The 25622-nt window shown below is 37.5% G+C and overlaps 1 protein-coding gene across 9 annotated transcripts in view; it reads left to right on the top strand.

The window, feature by feature from the left end:
* Positions 1-24254, top strand: part of SATB1 (SATB homeobox 1) — a 135274-nt gene extending 111020 nt beyond the window's left edge. For 6 of the 9 annotated variants that reach the window (XM_042476280.1, XM_042476281.1, XM_042476282.1 and 3 more), the window contains 3 exons: positions 17209-17412; positions 18030-18125; positions 22507-24254. In XM_042476280.1, the coding sequence (XP_042332214.1) occupies positions 17209-17412; positions 18030-18125; positions 22507-23007 (801 nt within the window). In that variant the 3' untranslated portion in view covers positions 23008-24254. The remainder of the gene's footprint in view (positions 1-17208; positions 17413-18029; positions 18126-22506) is intronic. The other 3 variants (XM_042476284.1, XM_042476288.1, XM_042476287.1) reach the window with 3 other exon arrangements.
* The last annotated feature ends 1368 nt before the right edge of the window (positions 24255-25622 follow it).

Here is a 25622-nt window from a genome sequence, read left to right as displayed (position 1 = left end):
CTGTAGTTGCTAAATCCCTTGCATTTTGAACTTGGGCAGGTTTAAAGAGTCATATAGGAGGTTATGTGGGGAGAGTGTTTTAAAGAAATTATCATGAACCTGAGTGTGTGGCACATTCACACAACCTGCCTCCTTGTAATTTAAAATGTTGGACTGTCTACACGGATTTTAAAAATTCATCTTCACTTCTCAGTTCCCTGGCTGCACAATAACCCACAGTTAGTGCCACACCTACTTGAAATAAACTGGAATCAAGTTGTACTGACCGCTGCACATTTCTCATGCCCAAATTCAAATCAGTACAAAGGGGATGCACTGTTATTTTATTTCCAGCATGCCAAAACCTATCAACCAATACCTTTATTGTTTACCTGTTAAACTTGCCAGTTTGTGCTCTCATTGCCTCCCCCACCCAATCCTCTTTCCCCATTCATATAATAATGACTAAGAGAGGGAAGTCTAAATATCTCCCTTTACGGCCTGACTATCTGTTCATTTAAAAAAGTATCTTTGTTTCTTGGTGGATGCAGATGCATACATACTGAGAGAGAGGGAGAGACAGAGAGGATGGAAGCTGCCTGTCTCCTTCACTGCAATTGTTGGCAATGGAGTGCTTCAACCTGGCTGATGCCACCCCTTTCTCAGCAGATCAGTACCAGCAACGTTGGTCCAAAGTCAAGCAATGTTGAGAGGGTAGCCTGATCTACCTCCTCACTGTTGATCTCAAACATACATGATCTCAACCAGGATAAAGTGCTCTATTGCAAGCAATTGAAGCAAAGGAGATGGGCAGCTTTATTCCACTTGATCTGTTGGAGCTAATTGGACCATCCTCTCCCTCTTCCTGCTCCCGGCCAGAGTAAATGAATGAGCAAGGGAGTGCACATGCAGCCAGGCATCTCAACTCCTGCAACTGCCTCTGCATATAAAAAAAGTTTGCAAAATATTAAATAGGCCTACATTTCAGTAGCTTGCTAGCCTTTAGTTAGTATACCCTAACATTTTTTTAAAATGACAACACACACCAAGTTTACCTGACTAGTCCCACCCTCCAGTTAGCTCCCCCTCCCCCAATTTCACCTTAATTCTGACACGTGTTAATAATCTGGTTATTCCTAAACTGCAGAGTGAAAAGTGAGTTTTTAGAAATCATTTTAATGCCTAATGGAAGCATTTTCATTGTGAAACTGTGTGTACTTTGTGTGTCCTACAGAACTGGAATAAAAGTGAGTATGTTTTTTCACCTGTGTAGACAGCCTTTGAGTATGTCTAAGAATGAGCCACTGATAATTTTGTTGATTTGTGCTGCAACATATGTATTAGGAATGTGCAGGTCTCACAATAAAATCAACAATGTGTGGAAACGAGGGTAAGCCCCTTAACCATGCATCTTTGTAACTTGCTGAAATATTATCAGCAAACATTGTCTCCACTATTTATATTTCTGTTCTGTGATCAAATATTAGCAGTTAAATTTCTACATACATAACAAAAATATTATCAACATAGACCATTGCTAATCAGACCCTTCTACAAGTACGTCTCCTTACTTTTAACAGGCACAAGGAGATGCATATTTTCAAGCATCTTCTGTAAAACCCAGTAAACTATTTTATGACCCATGTTATAAGTTGTAATTTACAATTCCAAGCCTGATTTTATTAACAAAACTGGCAGGTGTTTCTTCTTGTTTTGATTTTTAATTATCTTTTTGTCCAGAATATTTTTTGTGAATAGTTGTAAATTGTATTATGATATTAGAAAGAACAGAGTGAGAGAGAGGAAAGAAAGAAGGTTTCTTTTTATTCATATATATTTAAAAAAAAACCATTGTTAACCTTTTTGTCTTTTTTACATTCAAATGTAATTTGCACAAGAATGCCTATTATATTTTTGATTAGGGGCTTGTGCCTGTCACTACTCTACTGAAGTCAAGAAATTGCAAGAGCCATAGTTGAGAGGAGGAAAATGAGAGGTAAAAGAGGATGAGATAAGAAAATAAGGTTAGTGGTAACATTTAAAAGAGTACTTTGTAGTACAGTACAATGTGAATAATATCTATTCCAGATCCCACATTAAGAGGAGAACAAAGATCTTAATATACACATTAGGGCATTTTGATTTTTTGTTTAGAAAGCATGTACCTCTATAATCATATAAGTTGGATATTTTTGTGAAATTAGGTGATTTAAACTGAAAAGGTGTTTTATAAAGAAATTACTTGAATAGTTCATATTGTACTTTCAACTTCAGCTATATCTAATTTTATCAGCTTAAAAAAAGAAGAGGATTAACTTAGACTCTAATGGAGCACTCAGTTTTGCTTATAGCCACCTGTCTGTGCACCAGTATTAAAAGGATACTTTGCATGCTTCCATGGCATTGGTAGCAAGAAAGAAAAGAGGGGCCTTTCATACCAATTTTTCACATCAGAGGCAGGGTGCAGTAGCAGATTATAATGGCAAAACAGTGTGACTGGTTAATGGATTAAATATGATACTTCAGGAAATAAAAAATATCAATTTCTTCATTCTTCAGTATCTGTGAAAAATAAAATCCTTATCTTTGAAGTTTGCTACTTTTTCTGACAATTCATGTACGTTTCTTTATATTAATTCCCATCTGTTCCTGCTGACAGCTATGCATTTGTTTATTTAAATCACAATTTATCTCTAGCTTTCTTCATTGATGGTTTTCTGGTATATGATAAACACCATGTCTGATAAATACAATGCCCAGAATGATCTTGGTACCATGATACTTAGGAATAAGACTTGTTGAACACAATTCTTATTTCTGAGAAAACATGTAGAGAATTGTGCAATCAGAGTAGTTTAGGAAGGAGCGAAATAAAGGGATTTTCTTTTGGTGATGCCCTGCCTATAGTCAAATTAAACATTCTAATCAAATAATTTTTAAATCAAATTATGACTTCTGGATCACCAGATGCTTTCTAATCCAAGTATTTATCTAAATAGTTAGTTATTGTTTCATTGCTTTAAAAAAATAAGTTTTAAAACATTCGTAGGAATGCATCTAAATCTTATGAAATGCAAAGCATTTGAGTAGGAATATGCTGTGTTAAAGCAGTCCTTTGTGTTGCTGACCTTTGTACTTTAGTTTTATGCAATCTTTGCAGCCCATGCAAAGATGTCAGCAGCAAAATTCTCACAGACTTCAACAGGTTTCCATACTGGAGACTTTTTGTATAAGGCATAAACCTAAGAAGAAGTGCAAAGTTGTTGTCTCATTGCTTGCATAAGTACAACTGTCATGGTTCAAGAACATGAACAAGTAGATAGATTTAACTTGTGGCATGAAAAAGTAAAAAAAAAATCAGATACAGTACATGTTCTGAAAAGATTAATACAATCAAAGGTGCCTTCAGAAAAGAACACCCCACAGTTGTTCCTGCCCAATCATTTTCCTTGTGAACTTTTCAGTCTCTGTCCCCCAATAGATTTCTTCCACATGTCCTGTTAAGCCATTCTGGAAGTCAAAGCATTCTCCAAATCAGTGTGCTGTTACACAAAAGAAGGTGCAATCAATAGGGCAAACTGAATGCCCTTCATGAATGCGTGGGAATACTGTGTGTGTGAATCCAAATATTCATAATATCACACTGTATCAGCCATCTGGTTTAGTTACTTATTATTTAGAAGACTTACGTAGCATAATCAGAGAATGTTTACAGTTTTGACCAGGTAGCACCAAAACACACTGAGAAATCAGGACACACTAAATATTAATAATAATTATTGATATTTGTATATCATCTTCAAGTTGCCTGGGTTCATTGTATATATTTTCTAGTTACGCATGTGGGATTGGAGGCTTATTTTCAACTCCTTCTGACTCCATACAGGCTTTATCACTGCCATTTTCAGGAACAAGAAGTCCCATTCTGGTTAGTTCTAGTCAATTTTCATGGTGTCTTCCCTCAACACAAAACAGTGCATTTAGTGCCACTTGCTGGGCAAAAACTGCATTTAGGGGGCTGACAAATTTGAGGGGGATTTGTGGAAATTTGAAGGAATCCATTGGCCTACGGGCTTGTGGGCTTCACAATTTCCACTCCTTTTCTAATTGTTAATTCTATAATGTAAGTCAGTATGTTATAGGGAGGAGTGGCACCTTAATGCTTAATAAGTTCATGGCAGGTGTAAAATCTGAAATGGGGATTTGCTTCATAGCCACTGTATTGCCAGAAGTATTGCTGCTGTTGAAACATTTGTAGTGCCCATAAGAATAAAGAAATGAGAAATTGGTATATGTTCCTATATTATAAGCTAGATGTTAGGGTCTTTGGTTTGTGTGTGAAAGTGCATTTGCACTCACTATGTGCATGTTTAAAAGCAGTTCCCCCCAAAATCTGCGCTAAGGGCAGTTGCAATTTTCTTCACTTGACAAAGGCACAAAAATGCCGGGCTTTAAAACTGAAAGTTCCCTGATTTGTGCTGGTCTTGCAACATTTTTGTATATGTGCAGTTGTAATCAGGAAAGAGCAAGCTAGAACAAATGCTGCAAATGTATGCAAATGAGTGAAAAAAGAGATTGCGCAAATAAAATGGTATCTAATATAAGGGAATAGATAATTTAGGCAAACAATAGCTCAAATTTAGATAATTGGAATACAGCAAAAACTAAAAATCTCATGCTTGACTTGTTTTTTAAAATCTTAGCAGGACTTTAAACAGCAAAGTTGGAATAAAGCTAATTTTTAGCTTTTTGGAATATATTTTCATTCATATATATATATATGTCAGATTTATTCTTGTGTCATTTGTTTTTTAATCTTCTTTTCAGCTCTAATCTACTAAATACACTTTGTAAAGATATTGGTAGCTCTATGGTTTGTCTTCCCTGTTTTACCTGTGAGAATATAAATTAATAGCATAGCATTTTAATCAAGACAGATCAGTCCTTTTAATACCACAACGTTAGAAACAAACTTTACTGCTTGTTCTTATATTTGTATATATTTCAAATGAACAAACTATTGTTTCTTTCTCATAGGACTTAGTACAGCATAAAATCTATTTTCTACCTTGTTGTAGAGCAGCAGACGAGGGGGCAGCAGGAGAGGAGCAGTCTTGGTAGGGACGAAGCAACAGAAGGGGAGCACAGACTCAAGAGCCCTGAAAGACCATTGAGGGTTTCTTAGGCTAGAGGGTGAAAGGGGATTGATGGTGATTTTTGCTGCACATTTTAGCCTAGGGGTAGGCAACCTACGGCCCGCGGGCTGGATGTGGCCCGGCAAGGCCTTGGGACCGGCCCCAGCCCGGTCCTGCCACCAATTGCTGCCGGAGCCTTTGGCCTCTCGCGTGAGGGCGTGGGGCCTTTGGCCTATCAGGAGGAGGTGGGCAAGGGGGGGCAAGCGGCGGGTAAGGGGGGCAAGCGGCGGGCAAGGGGGCAATTGTCTATAGAAGCCTCAGAAACATGCATTTATATTAAAAAAATTTTTAAAAATCAGCAATTTTTTTTCGCATGTCCTCATTTTTTTATAAAAGTGTCCTCCATTTGAAAATGTTGTCCTACATTTGTCCCAGTTTATTTATTTAATTATTTTTTTTTAAAAAAATTAATTTAATTATTTATTTTTTGGCTTCTGCCCTCCAGTTGTCTGAGGGAGGCAACCCGGCCCCCGGCTCAAAAAGGTTGCCTACCCCTGTTTTAGCCCATCTGAAAACCAGCCCCAAAACTCCAGTATGCAATGCACCTTTATTTGTTTATTAAGTTCTGACCCAACTTTCTCAAAAGGTTGTGCAAAATGAAACAGTCATGGCTGGAAGCAGACCTACAGCTGTGTAGTTGTTTTTTCAGAAAACAGCACAGTTCTAAGTACTTCATTAGTTTCTTGAAAATATGCATTTTAAAAAAAACATTGTGGTATTTTCCATCCTTTGGGAGAGAAAAAAAATCCTGAATGTTTTGACACTACAGGAAGTCAAGAATTGGGAAAATGCAGAATTTCCATATCTAACTTTAACTGCCATGACAACATCATACAGAATAGAAATCTGGGCTTTGTAATGAGATACTACAACTCTCTGACAGAGAATTCTAAATTCCTATTCCTAAACTGCAAATCCCAGGATTCCAAAGGATGTTGCCATGGCAGTTAAAGTGGACTATTGTACTATAAATGTGCAGTATGAAAGACCCCTGATATAAAAGTGCAAGGATGCAGGATGGTATCTATTCGGGTTTAGTTCCAGGACCTCTTGTGGATACCAAAATCCATGGATGTTCAAGTCCTGTTATATACAGTGGCATGGTAAAATGGTGTTTCTTCTATAAAATGGCAAAATCAAGGTTTGATTTTTGAATTTTTAAAAATTATATATTTTCAAGCTGTGCATGGTGGAATCCGCGAATGCCGAATCTGTGAATATGGAGGCCAAGTGTAGTTTAGTTATATTATTAACACACACACACACACACACATGCACACGCACACGCACACACACTCACACAGGCTGTACTTGTTTCCTCTTTTGTAAACTACCTTGAGTCCCAGACTGGGAAAAAGGTGGAATATAAATATTAGAAAAACAACAAAGTCTGGAGAAGCACCCAGCTGCTTCCCATGTTTGGCTGTGAATTCAAACTGAATCAGAATTGTTCAGGGGGAGAGAGTGCATCCTTCTGCTCAGTGCCAATTGGTCCTCCTCAGGGTGTTTGGCAGTCTGAGTGTTTTGAACGACAGAAGTAAATCCTTTTGCATCTGCAGTAGGGGGGGGGGGGGGTGATTTACAAAGTGTGCAAGAGGAGAACAGAACAGCAATGGAGATGCTTCTGTTTACTTACTGCTGTTGCTTCTCTTTCTCTCTCTCTCTCTCTCTCTCTCTCTCTCTCTATCTCTATCTCTATCTATCTCTCCTTCGGTACTTTGAATAGAAGCTTCTGTAAATCCCGCCCACCCACATGTGATGCAGGTACAGGAGCCAAGGGAGGAAGCAATTTACCACATTTGAGTACTGCAATACATCCTCAGTTCAGTTACCCTATGTACAAACTCCAACTGGAAACAAACATAGAGACATGGGCCCTTTCACACAACATGATTACAGCAGTATCGTTCCACTTTAACTGCCATGGCAACATCCTATGAAATCTGGGGGGGGGGTGTCTGTTTAGTTTGGGGTATTTAGAATTCTCTCTCAGAGAGTTCTAGTTCCTCACTGGACCACAAGCCCCAGGAATTCATTGACTGTTACCATGGCTGTTAGAGGAATCATAGCACTATAGGCATGTAGTGTGACAGGCCCCATAAAAAATAATGATTCTTACATAAATAAAAGCACTCATTTCATCATACACTTTATACCTGAAGTTTATTGTCCAGTGGAAGAGCAATCCAATCTTGTAGCAATGGAGTAAATAGTACTTCACAGATAGTCCTCTATCATAGAGTACAGGAACTGCCTATTGCCACGCCATATCAAGGGGGCTGGACAGACAGGGAGAAAGGGGTGGTGAGATGCCGCCCTTTTCTCCCCCCGATGGAGGCTGCAGCAACCAAATGGCTGAGCCTCTGGGAGCCCCAAAAAGAACACGCTTCCTGTGTTGTACATGTGGCGTGGTGCCGTTTGGATGCTATGGCATATGTATGTCATCATGGCGACTCCCATGTCGATGGGGTTGAGCCATGATGGTGCTGGGAGTGCACAGTAGGGCTCAGAAGTGTGCAGACACTCCATTCTCCCGAGCCCTAAAATCAGCCCAGGCCAATGCGTAGTGCCAGTCTGTACTGGGCCATGGTCTGAAGAATGCCATCCACTTTCGGGAGTGGCCAGCAGCTTGTACTACTTTACTCTAGTGCTGCTGTCCACAGTAACAGAATGAAATTGAGTGGCTATTTAGCCAATCAGAATTTTTTTAAATTATTCTTTTACTTAAGCATTCTCATTAGAGTATAGTTGACCCCCCCCCCATTTTTGCTGGGGATCCATTCCAGACACACATGCGCATGCAAAACCATGCTTGCATATATTCAGACCTCATTGCAAATAGCAGAAGTTGCCCCTCTGTGGATATTTGAGGGTGCAGATTCCAGATCCGTGAGTTAGGAGGGGTGACTGTAATATTGAATTAATGAAATTAATAGTAAAATGGGTAGAAGTACCCTCCTAAAACTAAATACAATAAATTTAAAGGGTGCAATCCTGTAGTACTTCCAAAACTTTATATGCAACCCCTGGCCTCCCCGAGATGTCCACTCATAGTTGAAACCTTAAAGCCAATACTTTGAATTAAGCCCAGAAATGTACTGGGAGTTATTGGAGCTGAGAACTGGTATATTACGATTGACTCAGTAGTAAATACTTCAAGTGGGGGCTGGCTCACAAAAGTGGAGGAGTAGCCACCTTTGGCTGACTGCTCAGCAATTAAGTTTATATGATTATTTTTTAAAAAAAATAAAAGCTAATAATCAACTTTGATTTATATATTGTAAATTCTCAGATATGAAGCAGTTATAGGACAATAGTGATTAGAACTAGAATAAGGCTAAACAAATTGGAAAATTAGAACACCCCCCCCAAAAAAAAATTACAAGAAATCTTTATTTAGAATACACATTTTTATCTAGAATGTAGATGTCATCTGTAAAGACATCTTTCTTTACAGCTGTCATTCTAAACCAAGGAGGCAATTTTTTTTATGTAAAAAGGGGAAAAACAGATTTTAAAAATATTGTTTATGATTTTAAAAGCCTCTTTTTTAAAAAATAAAGTCTAGTTTAAAATATTTTTATATTTAATAAAAACAAACATGGTAAAATCCTTTTCAAAAATGTGTACAGTGCACCTGCGTCATACGCAGCTTTCAGGATATGTTGAAAGCCCCGCATGGGGCACAAGGGGCGGTGCATGCACACCGCTGCACCACTGCATGCATGACCCGATTCATGTGAATGGGGCTTGAGCATGTGCAATATCTGGCTTATGTGGGGCAGCCGGAATGGATCCCCCGCATAAGCCGAGGCGCACTGTATCTCTGCTTGCATAAGGAATGAATGGAGCACATGGGTGCATGTGAATTGACTCAAGTGAAGTATATATTATTAATAGAACAAAAAATGAGTTTAGAGGTAATCCAAAAGGGGAGGGGGGTTACTTGGGGAATGATCCATGGAAGAGGAGAGTTGTCAATCAAGTGGGATATATTTCAGCAACATATTTTGATTTTGTTTAATAAAAGAAAGTTGAGATATGATTTGGAGAAATAATTGGCTAGCTTTTACGTGCAATGGATAGACTACTGGAGAAAATGTCAGAGTAGTGTCTTGTAAAAAGGCAGCCCTATCTGTTTGCTTTTCTGGGAAATGGGTATTTTGTTACTGCCTACACCCACTGTGACAGCCATTTTATTAATGGGCATGCCCTCTCAGTGACAATCATTTTGTCATCATGCAAATGACACATTCTGAAAATTTTAGAAGTGACAACTGTTAAAAAAGAAGAACAACACTGCTTCACAAATCTTTTTTAAAAAGCACAAGAAATAAAATGTTGCTCTCCAAAAGATACACCAATATTATGTCATTGCTCTTACTTTTAATATGCCTAATAATGTATGCTACTATTGAAGACGAGTACCGCAAATATAAGGCCTTATTTGTGCTTGTTTACCATTTAATGTCCAGGGTTTGAGTGTTTCTGAGTATTTTCCTGAAATATTTAAAACTACTGACTTGACACTTTCCCTGGGACATGGTGATTTTAGTAACGGATGACAGGAGCTTTGCTGCTTTCTTTGAGTAAAACAATGCTGGTTCATATTGGAATGGTAGAAGAATATATGCTTGGGCTTCCTTCTATCTGCCCAAAAACATGTTTGCTGTGTAGTTTTAGGACATTTTCTTCCTGAGGCCTAAATCAAAGGGATAGAACTGATCAGTGCCTATTTTGGAAGATGAAAATGTCCACTTCAAACAAAGTGACTGCATCAGTGTTGACTCCTTCAAAAGAAGCGTAGCTTAGCTAGACCAGTTCTAGAGAGAAGGGCAATTGCGTTGCTTAAGTCAGGAGCTATGCTGGATGTCCCCAGTTTCATTTTGCTAGATTCAGCTATCGCTGCACTTACCTCATGGAAAAAAGATGGCTGCAGATTTCCCTGGAGAGTGAGTGAGTGGTACAGCAACTGTCCCTAGAACTGCCTTCATGGAATCGAGTCTGAAAAGATAACACAGTAAACCTGCTACTCAGACTGAACATAACAATGTCTGCCCAGAAGGCCAATCCTTCTGCATTCTACACAAAAGCCTATTTTTGTACAAATGAATTTTTCACAGGAAAGTCTCAAATTGTGCAAAAATAATCAAACTATGCAAAAATGTTTATAGTGGGCTCTTCTTATTCATGGGCTTGGCATCTGCAGATTTGTGCTTCTGTAGATGGCAAATCCTGTTGTTTTTAATGAAGGTGCGTGTACATCATGCCATCGTAGGTCCCATGTTTCTTGTTTTCCCTGGGAGGGGAGTCTGGAACTGATTCCCCATGGATACAATGGGATGACTGTAATCTCACCCATTGAGGAGAAAACTTGAAATTATTTGTTCTTGCATACAAGAATAAAATAAGCAAAGATTGACATCCTTTGTATAGGCCCTATAAAAAAAATAATGGTGTTACCACAAACTGACAGGTGACTTGAAAGCACAGTCACACACATATGTTTTTCATATATTTCTGTGCATGTCCACTCCATTATAAATTGCACTGAGTACAGTAAGACTTACTCCCAGATAAGCATGTTTAGGATTGGAAACTGCTGGTTCTAGGTTATATATTTTTTAGGAATTTTTCAAAATATTTCTGGGAGGGAATTGCAAAAGAAAATGGACACTATTTAAAAATACAATTAAACACTCAATGAAATGTGTTTCTATCAATTTTGACTGGCATGCATTACCACATTTTGCTTTGAAGAAGCCTTTAGCAATAGAGATTGCCTTAAGAACTTTGCAACTTGTAAAGGGGTTAATATGTTAGATTAGGAGAAAAAATCAAGACAAACATTTTTATTGCTGCACATAAGGGGGTGGTTCTGATTAAATTACCTTATTATTTGAATGGAATAGAAGATAGAGTGCATCATTTCTTGCCCTCAACTTTAATGCCTTTAATCAAATAATGACCTTCTGGAAATAGTTAATTTTAAGCATTTGGAAAGATCAATACCACTTTGCCACCAAAAAATGCTCCAGATGATGTGGAATTTGATGTATTTAAAGTACCATTTTACCCTTTTAACCTAGTAAATAATTTAAAATGCTTTCAGTAATCTTTTGCCACCAATATGTATCTCATTGTTGAAAGTATTATGACTCCCTACCACCACAACAACCTTCTTTCACTACAAAGACCTGCAGGTTGAAACGTAAGGTAGCACACAATATAAGTTTCCCAGGGTACATATGTTTCACTTTGCATGTATGTTAGTGTCGTAATCCTGGAAATGCAAAGAAATTATTGTTTTAGGATGATCGTCTGTATGTTCCCCAATTTAGTCTTGCTGTGTTAAAGGTGAAGAATTAGATGGCTTAGCTTGTTTCAGACGTCCGTTTTATCCAGTTTGTAAAACACTGGTATGAAATTATATTTGAGTGCCTTCAGCTTTGTAAATGGGAAAAATTACCCTCTATTAGCATGTTTGTGGGCAGATTAAAAACTGTCTTCATTAGCATAAGGAATACTTACTGATTCTTTATAAAACTCGAAAATTATTTGCTGAATGATAAATTGCTAGCTTTACAGTTAGTTGTTGTTGACAATGAGCTCATTCAAAATGCGTATTGCAGTTTAGTCTACAAGAAGACTGAATTCTTTTTTTACTCAGAACTACTGTTTAATGGATTATGTACTTAAACCCTGTTCATATTGCATATGAAATGTAATTCATGCTTTTCACTAAAACGTTTGTATCAAATATCCTTCTTATTTAGACTGTTTCTTTTAATGCTGTGTATTTGTATGATACGCTGTACCCCAGAGATTGTAACAAAATACTCCTGAATCTAATTTGGGAAAGGGAAAAGCCCTCCAAATGTTAAGATTAAGACTTATGAATTAGTCTCTAACTCTTTGATTTAAAAAATGTTAATTCATTGTGGGTTTTTTTTTTAAAGAGTGTTAAAAATAGGACTGCAAACCAAAGTAAATAAATATGTCCCCCTTCCCTGCACACACATTTTATAACCAAGCATTCTAGGCATGCACATTTAGTGATGACTAGTTCCACCAGAATATGATAAGGATGCAAATCCAAATGACTGTCAGATTTATAGACATATTCCCTACCCAGCATTTAGATATCCTTTGCTTAAATAGACTAAAACTTCTTTCCTTTTAATTTAATTTTGTTTATTACATTGCAATAAAAATCCTAAAGAAAACCTCTCTTCAGTTTTATTTGACCTGCACCACACATTCCTACTTACGTATTTGACAAATTATATTTTTAGAAGACAAATAGAAACTAGGTAGTGCTTTTGGAAACCACTGGCTGGTGCTAAAGTCGCTTAGGCCTTTTCAAGCTTGCATTTTAAAAGTATTGTAGAGCAAAACAATGCAAAACTGGTGCACAAACTTCCCTTTTTTGAAAATGGTCATGCATTTGAATTATAATATTCAAAGCACTAGATTTTTATATCCAGTGAATATTTTGGCAGATGCTTTTCTTTCACTTCAAAGAATTAACTTCTGTCTCTTAATAAAATTCCTGAGAGAAACTGAGTCCAGGAAAACTTACTTAACTCCCTTTTTCCATCGTTTTCTTGCTTACTGTAGCAAGACTTTTGCATATGTCATTTAGCTACTATAAAGTACATGGTGGTATTTCCTTTGTGGCAGATGGATTTAAAATCTTGACTTCTCAATAAATGTAGGTTTACAATACATAACTTTACAGGATTTGTGTTGTATATAACAGGTTTGAACATATTATCTCAGAATTCATCTGCATGGCATTTTCAACTTATCTCAGGGCCCACGCCAGTATCTTAAGTAATAGGGAGAGAATGTAGTGATTGATAGCAGCTAAAGGCGTGATTTTGAATAGAAACAAAGGGTTTAGAACAGAAGGTGTCAAATTAAACTTTGTCGGTTTGAAAAGTAGTAACATCCTGAAAGTTCATCTGCATATTTACATGTGACTAATGTTTATATTTTGCCATTGCTTTGTTCCTTCTTTATATGCAGTGCAATGCTGTCTGGTAAAGTTGTTGCACAGGCATATAGGTTATTCCTACTAGCGTGTTTAGGTTGTACTCTTCTCAAATATATAATAGGCTTAAAGTGGACTTCCACACGTGCTGTTGTAAAACATATAACATTTGTGATACCTTTTAATGAAGCATCCTGTACTTTAGAAATGGTCTTTGGTGGAAAACAAAAAAAGAAGACATGTTTCAGTTTGTGTGTTTGTGCAATATATTTTCCTTTGCGTAACTCATAGATTTCAGCACTGTTTTATTGAAATAAATATATGTATGCAATAATAACATTGAAATACACAATTTTTTCCAGTGTTAAAAATTGTAGCTTTTAAATAATAATAATCCTGCATTTCAAACCATTGTTCAAACCAATTGGTTATTATACTGAATAGACACATTTTGGCTTGGGAATTCTGTATGAAAGAATATAATTTTCCTTTGCATAGTCTTTTGAGTTAGGAATAAAGGTCAGCTGTGTGAAATATGTAAATTAATATACCTTTTCTGTCCTATCAAAATGGTTTAGTTGTTTATAATCAAGTGATTACTTTTTATATTAAAATTAAAAATATATCATATTACAATGTATGTATATAGGCAATGTGAATAACATTTCAGAAAATATAAATTCTTCTGTAAAATCTAAGCAGATGAAGAGGATACTTAAAATAAAATATGAAATAAAAAGTAAATTTTAGAGTTAGTTTTTTAAAAAAAAATTAAAAACGTGATTGCAATCTTTAACAATTATTGGCATACACTTGAAAAGCCAACCGAGTAGTATTTAGTCTTGCAGTTCATCATGGCATGGTGTTGGGCGGGGGGAAGAATTAGAAGTATTATTTCAGGGCCAGGGTTAATAGCAAACTACTGGAAACGTTTTATTAGTCATGGCTAATTAATAAAGATATGTCTGCACTCAGAACGCAGAAGTGACAAGAGCAAAATACTTGCTAAATGAGTTGAGGCACTTCCTCTCCCTCCCTCCCCCCCGAATTACTTGTTAAACTACTTTCAGGCTGTGGGAGGTGCATGGACACCTTCTGTATCTGATCCTAGTCAACCCTCACCCCATGAGTCACGTAAATTATTAATGCTTTGGCATACAAGTAACAAGCATGTTTCAGAGATAAGGAGTTAGATGTGGATACAGAATATATGTACAGAATAGCTACTTTAATTCTAACCAGCACATCTTGACTTTATGCATCTCATAGTACAATAGGACTGAATATTTGACACCAGAAAAGGAGCATACTGTCTATAATGTCTTTTGTCTTCACTGAAATGAAACAATTAAAAATGGCACAGCAAACTATATTCATACTCCCACATGCATATTAATTTCTCAGCATCAGATATTTCACAGGGCTGAACAGTAATGTTATGCTATGCCTGGCAGGTATCCTCCTCTCCCATTAGAAAGTCCTTGCCCTGACAAAGATAGCATGCCAAGTAAAAGGGCTCTAGCCCAGTATTCTCTAATCTGCTAGGTTTCTGATTACTATTGGAATTGCATTAATATGTGCAAGAACTTCAGAAGAAAAGGTTTTTGCAACTGAACTTGACCTCCATCTGAACCACTCTACTCCCCCCCCATCCAAACAATCCATGTTTTAGCAATCAAAAGGTGGCAGCTATAGAAACCGTCGTAAGGCCAGCTGTGTCACTCTTCTTTAATAATCTTCCCAGATATATATATTTAAGGACCATAGCACATAGATGGCAGAAAATGATCAGACTTCGTTCAGCCCCATTGGTTTCTATAGGAATTTTATACATGCTTTCTTTTAACTGAATTATGAAATACATTGCAGTGGTTCCACAAAATAGTGAGATGGTTTAATCAGAACATTTGTCTAAAACAATACTATTATTATTTGCTTTTTGATAAATCAACAATATTTCAGTCCTATCTGGAGAAGGCAGATAAGACATCACAACGGAGAACTGTCATATCTTCTACAGATTTAAGGATAGCCTAACAGTTTAAAAAGAATAAAATTCAGCTGCTATGAAAGTAGTGAGGGCTAAGTGGTTTATTCATACCATGTGACAGCTAGCACCATTTTCACTGGCTGTATACACATTTACAGGCTCTATTTAAACTGCAGGTATTAATTTTTGAAGCTTTTAACAGTTTGAGGGCCGATTATGTTTAGTGCCACTTACATCCACATGAATACCATTTAGACCTTAAGATTAGCCTAAGAGGCTCTTTTCTCAGTTTCCTTCTGATAAAGTTCAGGTCGCTTATTTGTTTATATGAAAATTTATTTGCTGAGGCTTAGCAGTTAAGATGCTGATTCTGACAATCACAAAGTTGACAGGTTGAGACCCAAGCGCTGCGTGATGGAGTGAGTTTCTGTCACTAGTCCCAGCTTCTGCCAATCTAGCAGTTTGAAAGCATGTAAAAGTGCACATAGATAAATAGGTACCACTTTGGTGGGAATGTAACCACGTTCTGTGTGCCTTGGCATTTAATCATGCTGGCCATATGACCAGAGTCACGTCGATAACACTAGCTCCCTCGGCTTAGTAACAGAGATGAGCACCACTACAGTCAGGCACAACTACACAATCACGTCAAAGGGAAATCTTTACCATTACTTACATGAAATCTATCTCGTGGTTACAGAATCTTTTTGGTGGTAGTCCCTCATCTATTTGACCCCACTTTTTGGTTTAAATGCAATTTCTGAAAATGTTTTATTATTTTATTTTAATTTTGTATTTTATTTTATTATTAAAATATATTTATTCTGTCAGCTCTTTCACTGTTCATATAATGTTTTGGTATTAATTTCTTATTCTGTAAACTGCAATAGGGACTTGACCTTAAAAATATCAGAGCTGTTGTTATTTTAAAATAACAATTTCTATCCTCAGTCCTTAAACAAATGTTAAGTATTCTGTAGTTAAAACATTAATAATTAAACCTAAAATGACATTGTCAATCCTGTGATTTTTTAAAAACAGTTTCTTTCCATGTATTTTAATGGAATAAAATTCAGCACTGGTTTCCTTAGTCCTGTTTCTTTAAAATCAATACTTTAAAAATTCAAATAATGCCAAAGATATCATTTAAGATGGCTTGTAAACCATTAAGGGGGGGAAATCTGTGCATCAATTTTAGAAGCAAATTAGCATTTGCTACAGTTCTCCTGGGACAATATTTTGGCATACTTTCAAGCCTGCTTTTCCATAGAACATGCCTCAGTTAGAGCAGGTGCTTTTATAGATAGTTTGCATGTGCTGTGAAGAATGTGGTCTTGCTTATATTATACTTAAAATCATAAGTTTGGCTTTCAAGTTTCAGAAGTTCCTGAATTGGGTAAAGATTTATGAGCAGGTTTTGGTTTGTCTGCAGAGCCACATGAGCACATAGAAAGAAAAAAGAAACCCTATTTAGTAATCTCTGTTCAAGGAGGCATTCTGAAATTTCTGTATATATAATTTATGTGAGCCAATTTTATAGTCAAGATAGACATAGGAAACACTATCTTATTCTAAATAAGAAAAATGACACCAGGATACCTATTTTTTTAAAAAACAAAAAATTGAAATAACGATACACCTACTACCAATATGCTGTTTTATGTCCTCGGGTGGATATGAGCTTATATAAAAGGAAATTAGTAGCAGAGACATAATAGAAGAATAAGAAAAAAATATGCTTGAAATATATGCTGCTGGTTTGCATGTTTTCTGGTTGTTGTTGTTGTTTTTAATATATAAGATCTATAGGCAGTGGGATGTTATTCTAAAAGTTGGCAATGGCACTCATTAGTTTGATAAAGCAGCATCATGGGCTTTGATATATTGATTTTTAAAGGAATTCCATAGATTTATACATGAAATGACAAGGCAATACAAAGGTTTAAGGTGTGTCCTCATTTTATCCTATTTGTTTCCAAGGAAAGGGTTTTCTTAGCCACATTCCCATATTAAGGCGAGTCTAATATTTTCTGTTACATTATCTTAAGGGATGGCTCTGTGAACTCTTGCGATGGAAAGAAGATCCTTCACCTGAGAACAGAACCCTGTGGGAGAATCTGTCAATGATCCGGAGGTTCCTCAGTCTTCCTCAGCCTGAACGAGATGCCATTTACGAACAAGAAAGCAATGCAGTTCATCACCATGGTGACAGGCCTTCCCACATTATCCATGTTCCAACAGAACAGATTCAGGTTGGTTTACCTTGGCCTGTTCACTATAGGAGTGAAAAAGACAGCCAGCCAGAGGGAGGGGGCTTAACCTGCAAGGAAGGGAAGGAATAATTGCTCCTATTTCTGCCATACTAAGTAGAAAATGTCTTGGTATTAATAAGGATAATGGAGAATTGAAACCTGGCCTTATGCACTTTTAGTTGAATACCTAACTTTTTGTGCAATGCACCAGAATTAATTTTAGAGCTTCCCTATCAGTATCTCTCCATACTGGGTCACCAAAATTATTGTTTTTCTTTGAAAATAAGATGGTTGGTGCTTACTAAATGTATATTCTCACTGATATGTGTCCCTGAAGCATTTTTTACCCTTTTAGCACCTCTTCTGCCAGTATTTAGGCTGTTGATGATAAGCTTTAAAATATCTGGTGTGCATGTATACTACTCTCTTCTGGTTGTAATTTAAAAATGTTTAGGATTTAGATATTTTAGGTGCCATAATTTTAAAATAAAAGTCCAGTCAATGCCCTGTAAGAATGGTTTGTTTAAGTGGGAGGAGGCTGAACCCCAAATTCCTCATCCCACTTACTGCCAGTCTGAAAGTTAGGATGAGTCAATGTTTGTTTGTTTTTCCTTTAGAGCCCCTCTCCCACCACCCTTGGGAAAGGAGAGCATAGAGGCGCTTTCTTACCTGGCCTGCTGACCACTGGACCTTGGCTGGGTGCTGCTCCCCAGGTGAGCTGGCACGAGTTTAATATGTCAGGGAAAGACGTGGAGGTTTTTCAGGACTTGATCCAACTGTGTCCTTCCATATAAATAAAGAGGAAGGTGTATTGCCTCTCCAGGAATGAAGCAGACTAAGGGCTGGAATAGACGGTCCCAAAGGAGTGGCTTGAATCAGCCCCCTCTGAAGGTGGATTGGGGCTGTGGCAAACATATGCCACATCCCCAATCTACCTTGAATCTGGCCCAAATAGGAGAAGAAAACATCCAATCCTATTTGGGCTGGGAAAGAGGTATCCTTCCAGCCCCGCTGCAGCTCCAGGGTGGCTTCAAGATGCTCTGGTAGTGTGTGGTGTGTAAGTGCCGCACTGCTGGAGTGTCTTCAAGCCACCCATCTGGGCAACTGGCTGGCGTCTGGACATCTTTGGAGCATGCGGCATATAGACGCCATGCTCTAAAGATGTCCAGAAGCAGGATTTAAAAGCTGTCTGTTTTGGTCCCTAATCTTATTATAACCTGCCCTGATAACATATTCAAAGGACGGGATGCAATCCTTTTTTTAAAAATTGCCTTTTTCTTTCTTTTACAAGAACAATAATAGGATATTAGGCGCTTGAGATTGTGAAAGCTGAGGAACCTAGTGTTTGGTTTAACCAAAGAAGATAGAGGTGTGTGCCAACATGTACATGCTTGAAAGGGGCACGCTTTAATGGATTCAACACTTCTGGGTGTAAAGAAATGTTTATGCAGACACAGACATGGTAATAGGTCAGCTTGCCCTGTTGCTACAAAGTGTTTTGTTTATCTTGTCGGTAACACTTGTAGCTGTAATTCTGAACATATTTAGTAAAAAGAAGTCCCACTGAAATCAGCAAGGCTTAGTCTGGGTTAGCACAGATAGGATTGAGTTGTGTGTCAGCAATTGAACTATCAAAAGTTAACGAATCAAGAGCCTGTCTTCATGTATTCAGTATTAGGCAATCCATATTCCCAGGTTTTGTTGCTACAAAAAAGAAATATATGGTGTTTTCTATTTCATTGTTTGTGTTTTTTGTTTTGGTTAATTTTTCAAGTTTGTTCGTTTAAATACCACTATTCTAAGTATAGATCTACATGTTATGTTGTTTTATGCTAAATGGAAATCTAATAGATTTCCAAGCAATCCTTTTTTGCCCCTCCCCCTTTCTTCCTTTAATTACGTGTTTATCATGCCCTTCCTCAAGGACTCTGTCAGAGTGGCTTCTTACCTTTATCTGCCCACCCCACAATGGAAACAGTCCAATACACATTACATTTAATTGTGAGTGTGCCTTGTCCAGGAGCACCCAAAGCAAATAGAGAAATAGCCGATTAATTTAATTTCAATTCAAATGTGGTCTTGTAGTAACAGTTAGAAGACAAACATTCTTGATCTTTTATTTTAGCCTTACAGATTCCCATTCTGCTGCCTCTATTCCCCCTTTCATGGAATATTTTGGACATTAGTGAAAATTCTGTGTTTGTTTTACCCCACTGCTATTTAATACAAGTTTGGCAGTCAGTAAATACTGAGGCCTGAAATTCTGAAGGATATGGACCAGTTTTCCCAAATGGTCCCAGCTGAAGTAATGAGCGCAGCTTCAGAAATGAAATCCACCCATTTATGTGTTCAGCAACCTTAAGATAGTAAGTTTTCATTGGCCTATTTCCCCCAAATTCTTTATTTTTCATTTTGCCTTTAGTCATATAGACAGTGCTCCCACTACATATGCTGTAATACATGACAGGGGCGCACGCCTGTGGCACCCACGCTGCTGCGAGCACATGAATGGGGCTTGTGCTTATGCGGAATTTGCCTTACGCGGGGGGAGGGGTGGGTCCAGAACAGATCCCCCGTGTAAGGAGAGACTCCACTGTATATCATTTTTCAAAACTCAGTTGAGAATAGGTAAGTATAAGTTGGCCTTCAACAAAAATGTTGCAGTATTCCTATGAATAATTACTGCCATACCTCCAGGATGCTCCATTCCTCAGTTTTGTTTTGTTAGTTCTTTTGATCTTTGTTTGTGTTTGTTGTTTGTTTTAGAAATTATTTGTTTTGATAGTTCCACAAAGCTCAGGCTTGGTCCAAGTATATACTACTTGTTCATGAGTAGTACTGTTTTGGCTACCTAAGGGGTGAAACAGATTGCCCCAAAGGGGCATCTTCAAGCCGCCCCTGAGAAAGTGGATTAGAGCCTCAGCAAGCACACGTCATGGCCCCAATCCACCTTTTTGCTAGCTTAAAAAGAAGCAGCAAAATGCTGCTCCTTTTTGAGCCAGCAAAAGTCAGCTTTTCCTGCTCCGCTGCAGCTTTATGGTGCTTGTGTGGCATGTAGACACTGCACTGCCAGAGTGCTCTGAACCTGCTGCTCTGCAGGCAGCCAGGCAGCATGAAGCCAGCTTCTGGGCATCTTGCAGGCATGCTCCATGCATACACCAGACACCCAAGCCGACTGGAAGCCAGCTTTTCATACCAGTCTGTACCGGCCCTCAGTGAAGGCACTTAGGGCCAAAACAGACAGCAGTAAAGGGACAGCTCTATGCCTCCCCTTTGAGTGCCAGATCAGGACCCTTTCTGCTACTGCTGCAGCTTTTTAGCATTTCTGTGTAAATGCTGCACCACAGAAACACCATGGTGCCACCCGCTGTGTGGTCAGCAGGATGGTGTGACACTGGCTTGGGGGCAGCGGCAGGGCATGTGCCATGTGTACACCACGCCCACATGTCACCCTGAAGCCGGTGTTTTTTGCCGGTCTGTTCTGGCCCATAGTGTATCAAATTCAAAACAAGATTGTGTATGTTGATTATATGAATTATATATGATTGTATGAAACCTACAAATGAAGGAGATTTGAGAAATGAATTAACCATGACTATAGTACATTGCCTATCCTTCCTCCTGTTCCATGGTGATTGGTTTAAGTCTAATTATTTTCAGAGTACTGTTTGGTTTAGTACATACCTTCTACAAAAACCTTACTGTGCATGCACACTTACCATCAAAAATATGCTGGGTTTCTTTTTTTTTTACTTTTTAAACTCAAATTGGTTTTATCTGAGCCATCCAGTAGTGACCCATTGAGCATACAGTAGATAATAAATAGCAGCCATGGATAAGAAACCAGAAATGAACATTGGCTTATATGCTTCTTCCTATCTCTTCCTCCCATCTCCTGCAAGTATTCTACTTCTTTCCCTGCCCATTGTTAATTCTTCCCAAATTCATATTTTCAGTGGCCATATAGTAATCATCATGGAGGTATAGCATGAATTCCTTCCACTATCACTACCACCACCACCACCACACAGCCTCTCTTGTAAGCTGAACACTTCCTACTTTGAAAGAAAGAAAGAAAGAAAGGTCTCAGTACAATCAGGCATTCAGATATAGAGCATAATTCAACTGGAATTAGTTCAAGGTGGAGTTGTACTGTTTCTCCTCCGTCCTATATCAGGACACACACACATAGTGAACACCACGTAATGGATTAACTGGGACTAAGTTGGTTATTATTTGTAAAATGTATACAGTGGTACCTCGGGTTACGAAATTAATTCGTTCCACGGCTAATTTCGTAACCCGAAAAACCTTCGTAACCTGAATTGCCATAGGCGCTAATGGAAAAAATAGCTCTCTGCTGCCCTCCGGTGGCGGAAAATAGCGCCGAGGTTTTTTCGTAACCCGAAAAAACCTTCGTAAGCCGAAACAATAAATCCCTATGGGATTTTTTCGTATCCCGAAAAATTCGTAAGCTGGGTAATTCGTATCCCGGGGTACCACTGTACAATAATTTGGTGTCCTACAAGGGAATGTTCCAGATGTGGCAAGTATTACGGTTACACTGATCTTAAATTAAGTTAACATAGGGTGCAAAGCAGGCCAGCAGCTTGGAGCAGCGCAAGGGACTGCCGCAACTGGATAGCCTCTCTGTAAGTGGGCCACCGCCACAGTCTCGAACTATGCAACCAGCAGGAGTGGCTTTTCACTGCTTCCTTTTGTGGTGGCTTTTCTGAGTTGGCATGTGCTCAGTGTGTTCTCCGTGCAGCTTCTTGCCACTTTGAGGGCATGCGCTGTCTGCATGCCCCGCCCCAATGCAGCCCAAAGCCAGCATTTTTTGTCCATCTGCTTCAGGCCACAGTTAGCATTAAGATGGGCAAAATATAATGCTAACCATAGTCAGTGATAAGGAAGAGGATGTCTGTACATGAGAAATGAGAATCTATGCAAACCCATTGTGAAGGTAAATGCAGAATCTGCACTAAGATAGTATGGGTAAATAGAATGATTTCAATTATTAATAAAAAGTAAAACCAGTATATATAAAGTTTTGTACACAATGAAAAGGTCAATGCTGTCTTTCTTTTCTGTCAGCAGCAACAGCAACAACAGCAGCAGCAGCAACAACAACAGCCACAGCAACAGCAGCCACAGCCACCACCAGGTCCCAGGTTACCCCCAAGGCAGCCAATAGTAGCATCACCAGCTGAATCTGAGGATGAAAATCGTCAGAAGACCCGTCCAAGAACAAAAATTTCTGTGGAAGCCCTGGGCATTCTTCAGAGTTTTATACAAGATGTAGGCTTATACCCAGATGAAGAAGCAATCCAGACTCTTTCAGCTCAACTTGACTTACCCAAGTACACCATTATCAAGTTCTTTCAGAATCAGCGATACTATGTCAAGCACCATGGAAAGCTGAAAGATAACTCAGGCTTGGAAGTGGATGTTGCAGAATATAAGGAAGAAGAGTTGCTGAAAGATTTGGAAGAGAACATCCAAGACAAAAGTACGGACACAATTTTTTCAGTTAAATTAGAAGAAGAATTATCGGTAGAAGGGAACACTGACATTAATACCGAATTGAAAGACTAATTGAAAGAGTATTTATTCAATAGTGTCACTGCTATTTACTAATGAAATGAAAATTCCATCCTGTGTTCTGTCAGCAAACTCTTTATTCATTGTTTGGCCAATGAATCTTCCAAAACTTGCACAAAAGTTGAGAAAATTAAAGGATAATACAGACTGCACTAGATAATTTACAAACTGCTTCAGAACTACAGATGAAGCAATGAGGATTGTTTCATATTAATTTGTGTTCACTGGGTACATCAATAGGTATCCAATAAGCATGATTATCTGTGGGTTGTTTTTTAATTAACTATTATTATTATTATTATTATTATTATTATTATTATAGAGCTTTCAAACAAGCATTACTTCTGTGATTTATTGTTTTGTTTTTGTTTCTTTTCCCAGTTATTACTGTTAACACTCCACACTTGATCTTTGAAAGCTCATGTTTATTTAAATAAAGAAAAAAGAAGAGTTTGTTACTCTTGCTCTATTGTATGTTACAAAAGAACTATAGACTGTGAGATGCAGTTTAAAGTTAACATATGCCAACAAATGCCTTGTATTATATGGCACTGCCGTAACTCAGATTTGTTTTCTTTTCAGAAATAAGAGGTCACTGTATCTTTTTCATTTGCATTGTTACATGGGTTTTTTGAAAACAAAATGTGAAACACAGTTTATCCCCATTATTTATTTGTAGATCCTACGGCATCATGTTGTAATTAATTTTTTGAAGTTTCTGTTAAATGTAATATTGCTTCTCTTGTTATCATACTGATTTTTTTTCTATTTATAAATGTATTTTGATGGGCAGTAAAACAAAGTGTCTTAAAAGTTTTAAATAGAGAAAATGTGCTTTACACAGTTGCCTATAAAAAGTGCTCTATGTTATCCAAGCAATTCATACTATAAGCTTCACTCTTATTGTTGTATGCAATTTTTACTATCATGCAAATAAGCTTAGGTAAATAAAACTAATAGATCACCTTAGAAACTTATGCAATTAATGTGAAAATAATTGATGTTTGCAATGTGTCTTCCTTTGGTTTACAATCAATTTTAAAGCTACAGCTGTATAAATTTTTCTGTATAAAGGTGTATTTCTTTTTTATGAGTTTATTGCTATGAAAACACCAGTTATTTTGTTACAGCTGGCTGTTTTTATAAGTGTATCACAATTTTCTTTATGCAGAAATGTTCTGATTAGGAGTGGTTATTGACTGTAACTACACAATTAAAATTGTTTGTATGGTATGATGTGACAGGGTTTGTCTGCTTTGATGTGTGTTATGGAGAAATGACACCTTAAATGTATATTGCCCTTTTTATTCATCACCTTCATGAAGAATTTTTCAATTGATCTCCCTAATAATGCATATTTCCCCCTCCTTTTTTTAATGACCCAAACTATGTATCTGAAGAACAGATACATCTGAAGGAAACCCAGCTTTACTGTGAAAATCATAACCTGTCTCGTCTTGGTTTTAAAAGTTGCCTGCCCAACAGAGATAGCAGGATATTATTGAGTCAAAAGGCTATCAGGCAAAAACATATTTACAGTTCCTGGCAGTAATGCACTTATAATGGATGCAGCTGGTTTTGTTTTACAGTATTTGAATTTATGATAACACTGTTCCTTATACTAATGTATACACATTTTTTTAAAAGCCATTAATAGTCACAAAGCAAACAGAAAAGGCACACAGTTCCTTTTGGAGGATTATTTTTAATGAACATTAATAAGGCTGTTGATAAAGAAGTCATAATTATAGGGTTTTGATTTCACATAGACTACATGTCAAGGCTTGCAGGAACTGATGTGGGCGAAGCAGAAGACAATTCTAAAGAAATTTAGTATGTTGTCCAAAAATAAAAGCTTATTAAAGACTTTGTGTATTCAATTAAAATATTTAAATGGAAGGGATTTAACTTATTATCAACACTATGACTGAGAATTCAAAATGTTTAAATATAAAATATTTTAAACAGATTTTCAGAATGTGCTAAACAAGATGTTTATTTAACTTTTTAAACTTATATTTACTTATTTTTCAGTTGGTTTGCATTCTTTGAGTATCACCTCATTCAGTAAAGCAATGTCTAGCTCCATGGTTTGAAGCTTGTTTCAACCTACTATGGGTAATATTACACTTGAATTACACAAGCTGAGTCCTTCAAAGACAGAAAGAACATTGCTTGAACATCTTGTGGCTGTAAGAGTGAGGAGGAGATTATGAAGCCCAGGACAGCTTCACATACCCCTAAATGGTTTAGGATTATGAGTGAACCACCACCAAGTTCATACTCTCTATTGCCATTTTGCTTTTGAATAAAACCTGGCTGACAATTCAGGTTGTACAGTAGTGCAACATCTATTGTAAGTTTGTTTATTTCAAGAAGGCATTTTGCTTTCAAATAATTTGTGCAAGTTGTGCTGACCTATTTGGATTTTTTATATTAAAACTGATGTGCTTTGATAAATCTGAAATTTGGGGTTTGTGGAAACAGAGTGCTTCATAGGGAAAAAAAATGATATTGGAAGCCTATGTTTGTGCCGAAAATCTGGTTAGTGTACATGTAAATGCTGCCACAATATGTGAAGCAGACCTCTCAGATTTCTGTTCATAGGT

This window comes from Sceloporus undulatus, chromosome 6 (assembly GCF_019175285.1).
Source record: "Sceloporus undulatus isolate JIND9_A2432 ecotype Alabama chromosome 6, SceUnd_v1.1, whole genome shotgun sequence".
NCBI lineage: Eukaryota > Metazoa > Chordata > Lepidosauria > Squamata > Phrynosomatidae > Sceloporus > Sceloporus undulatus.
The sequence above is the reverse complement of the archived record's forward strand: the minus strand, read 5'-3'. Positions and strand labels throughout refer to the sequence as shown.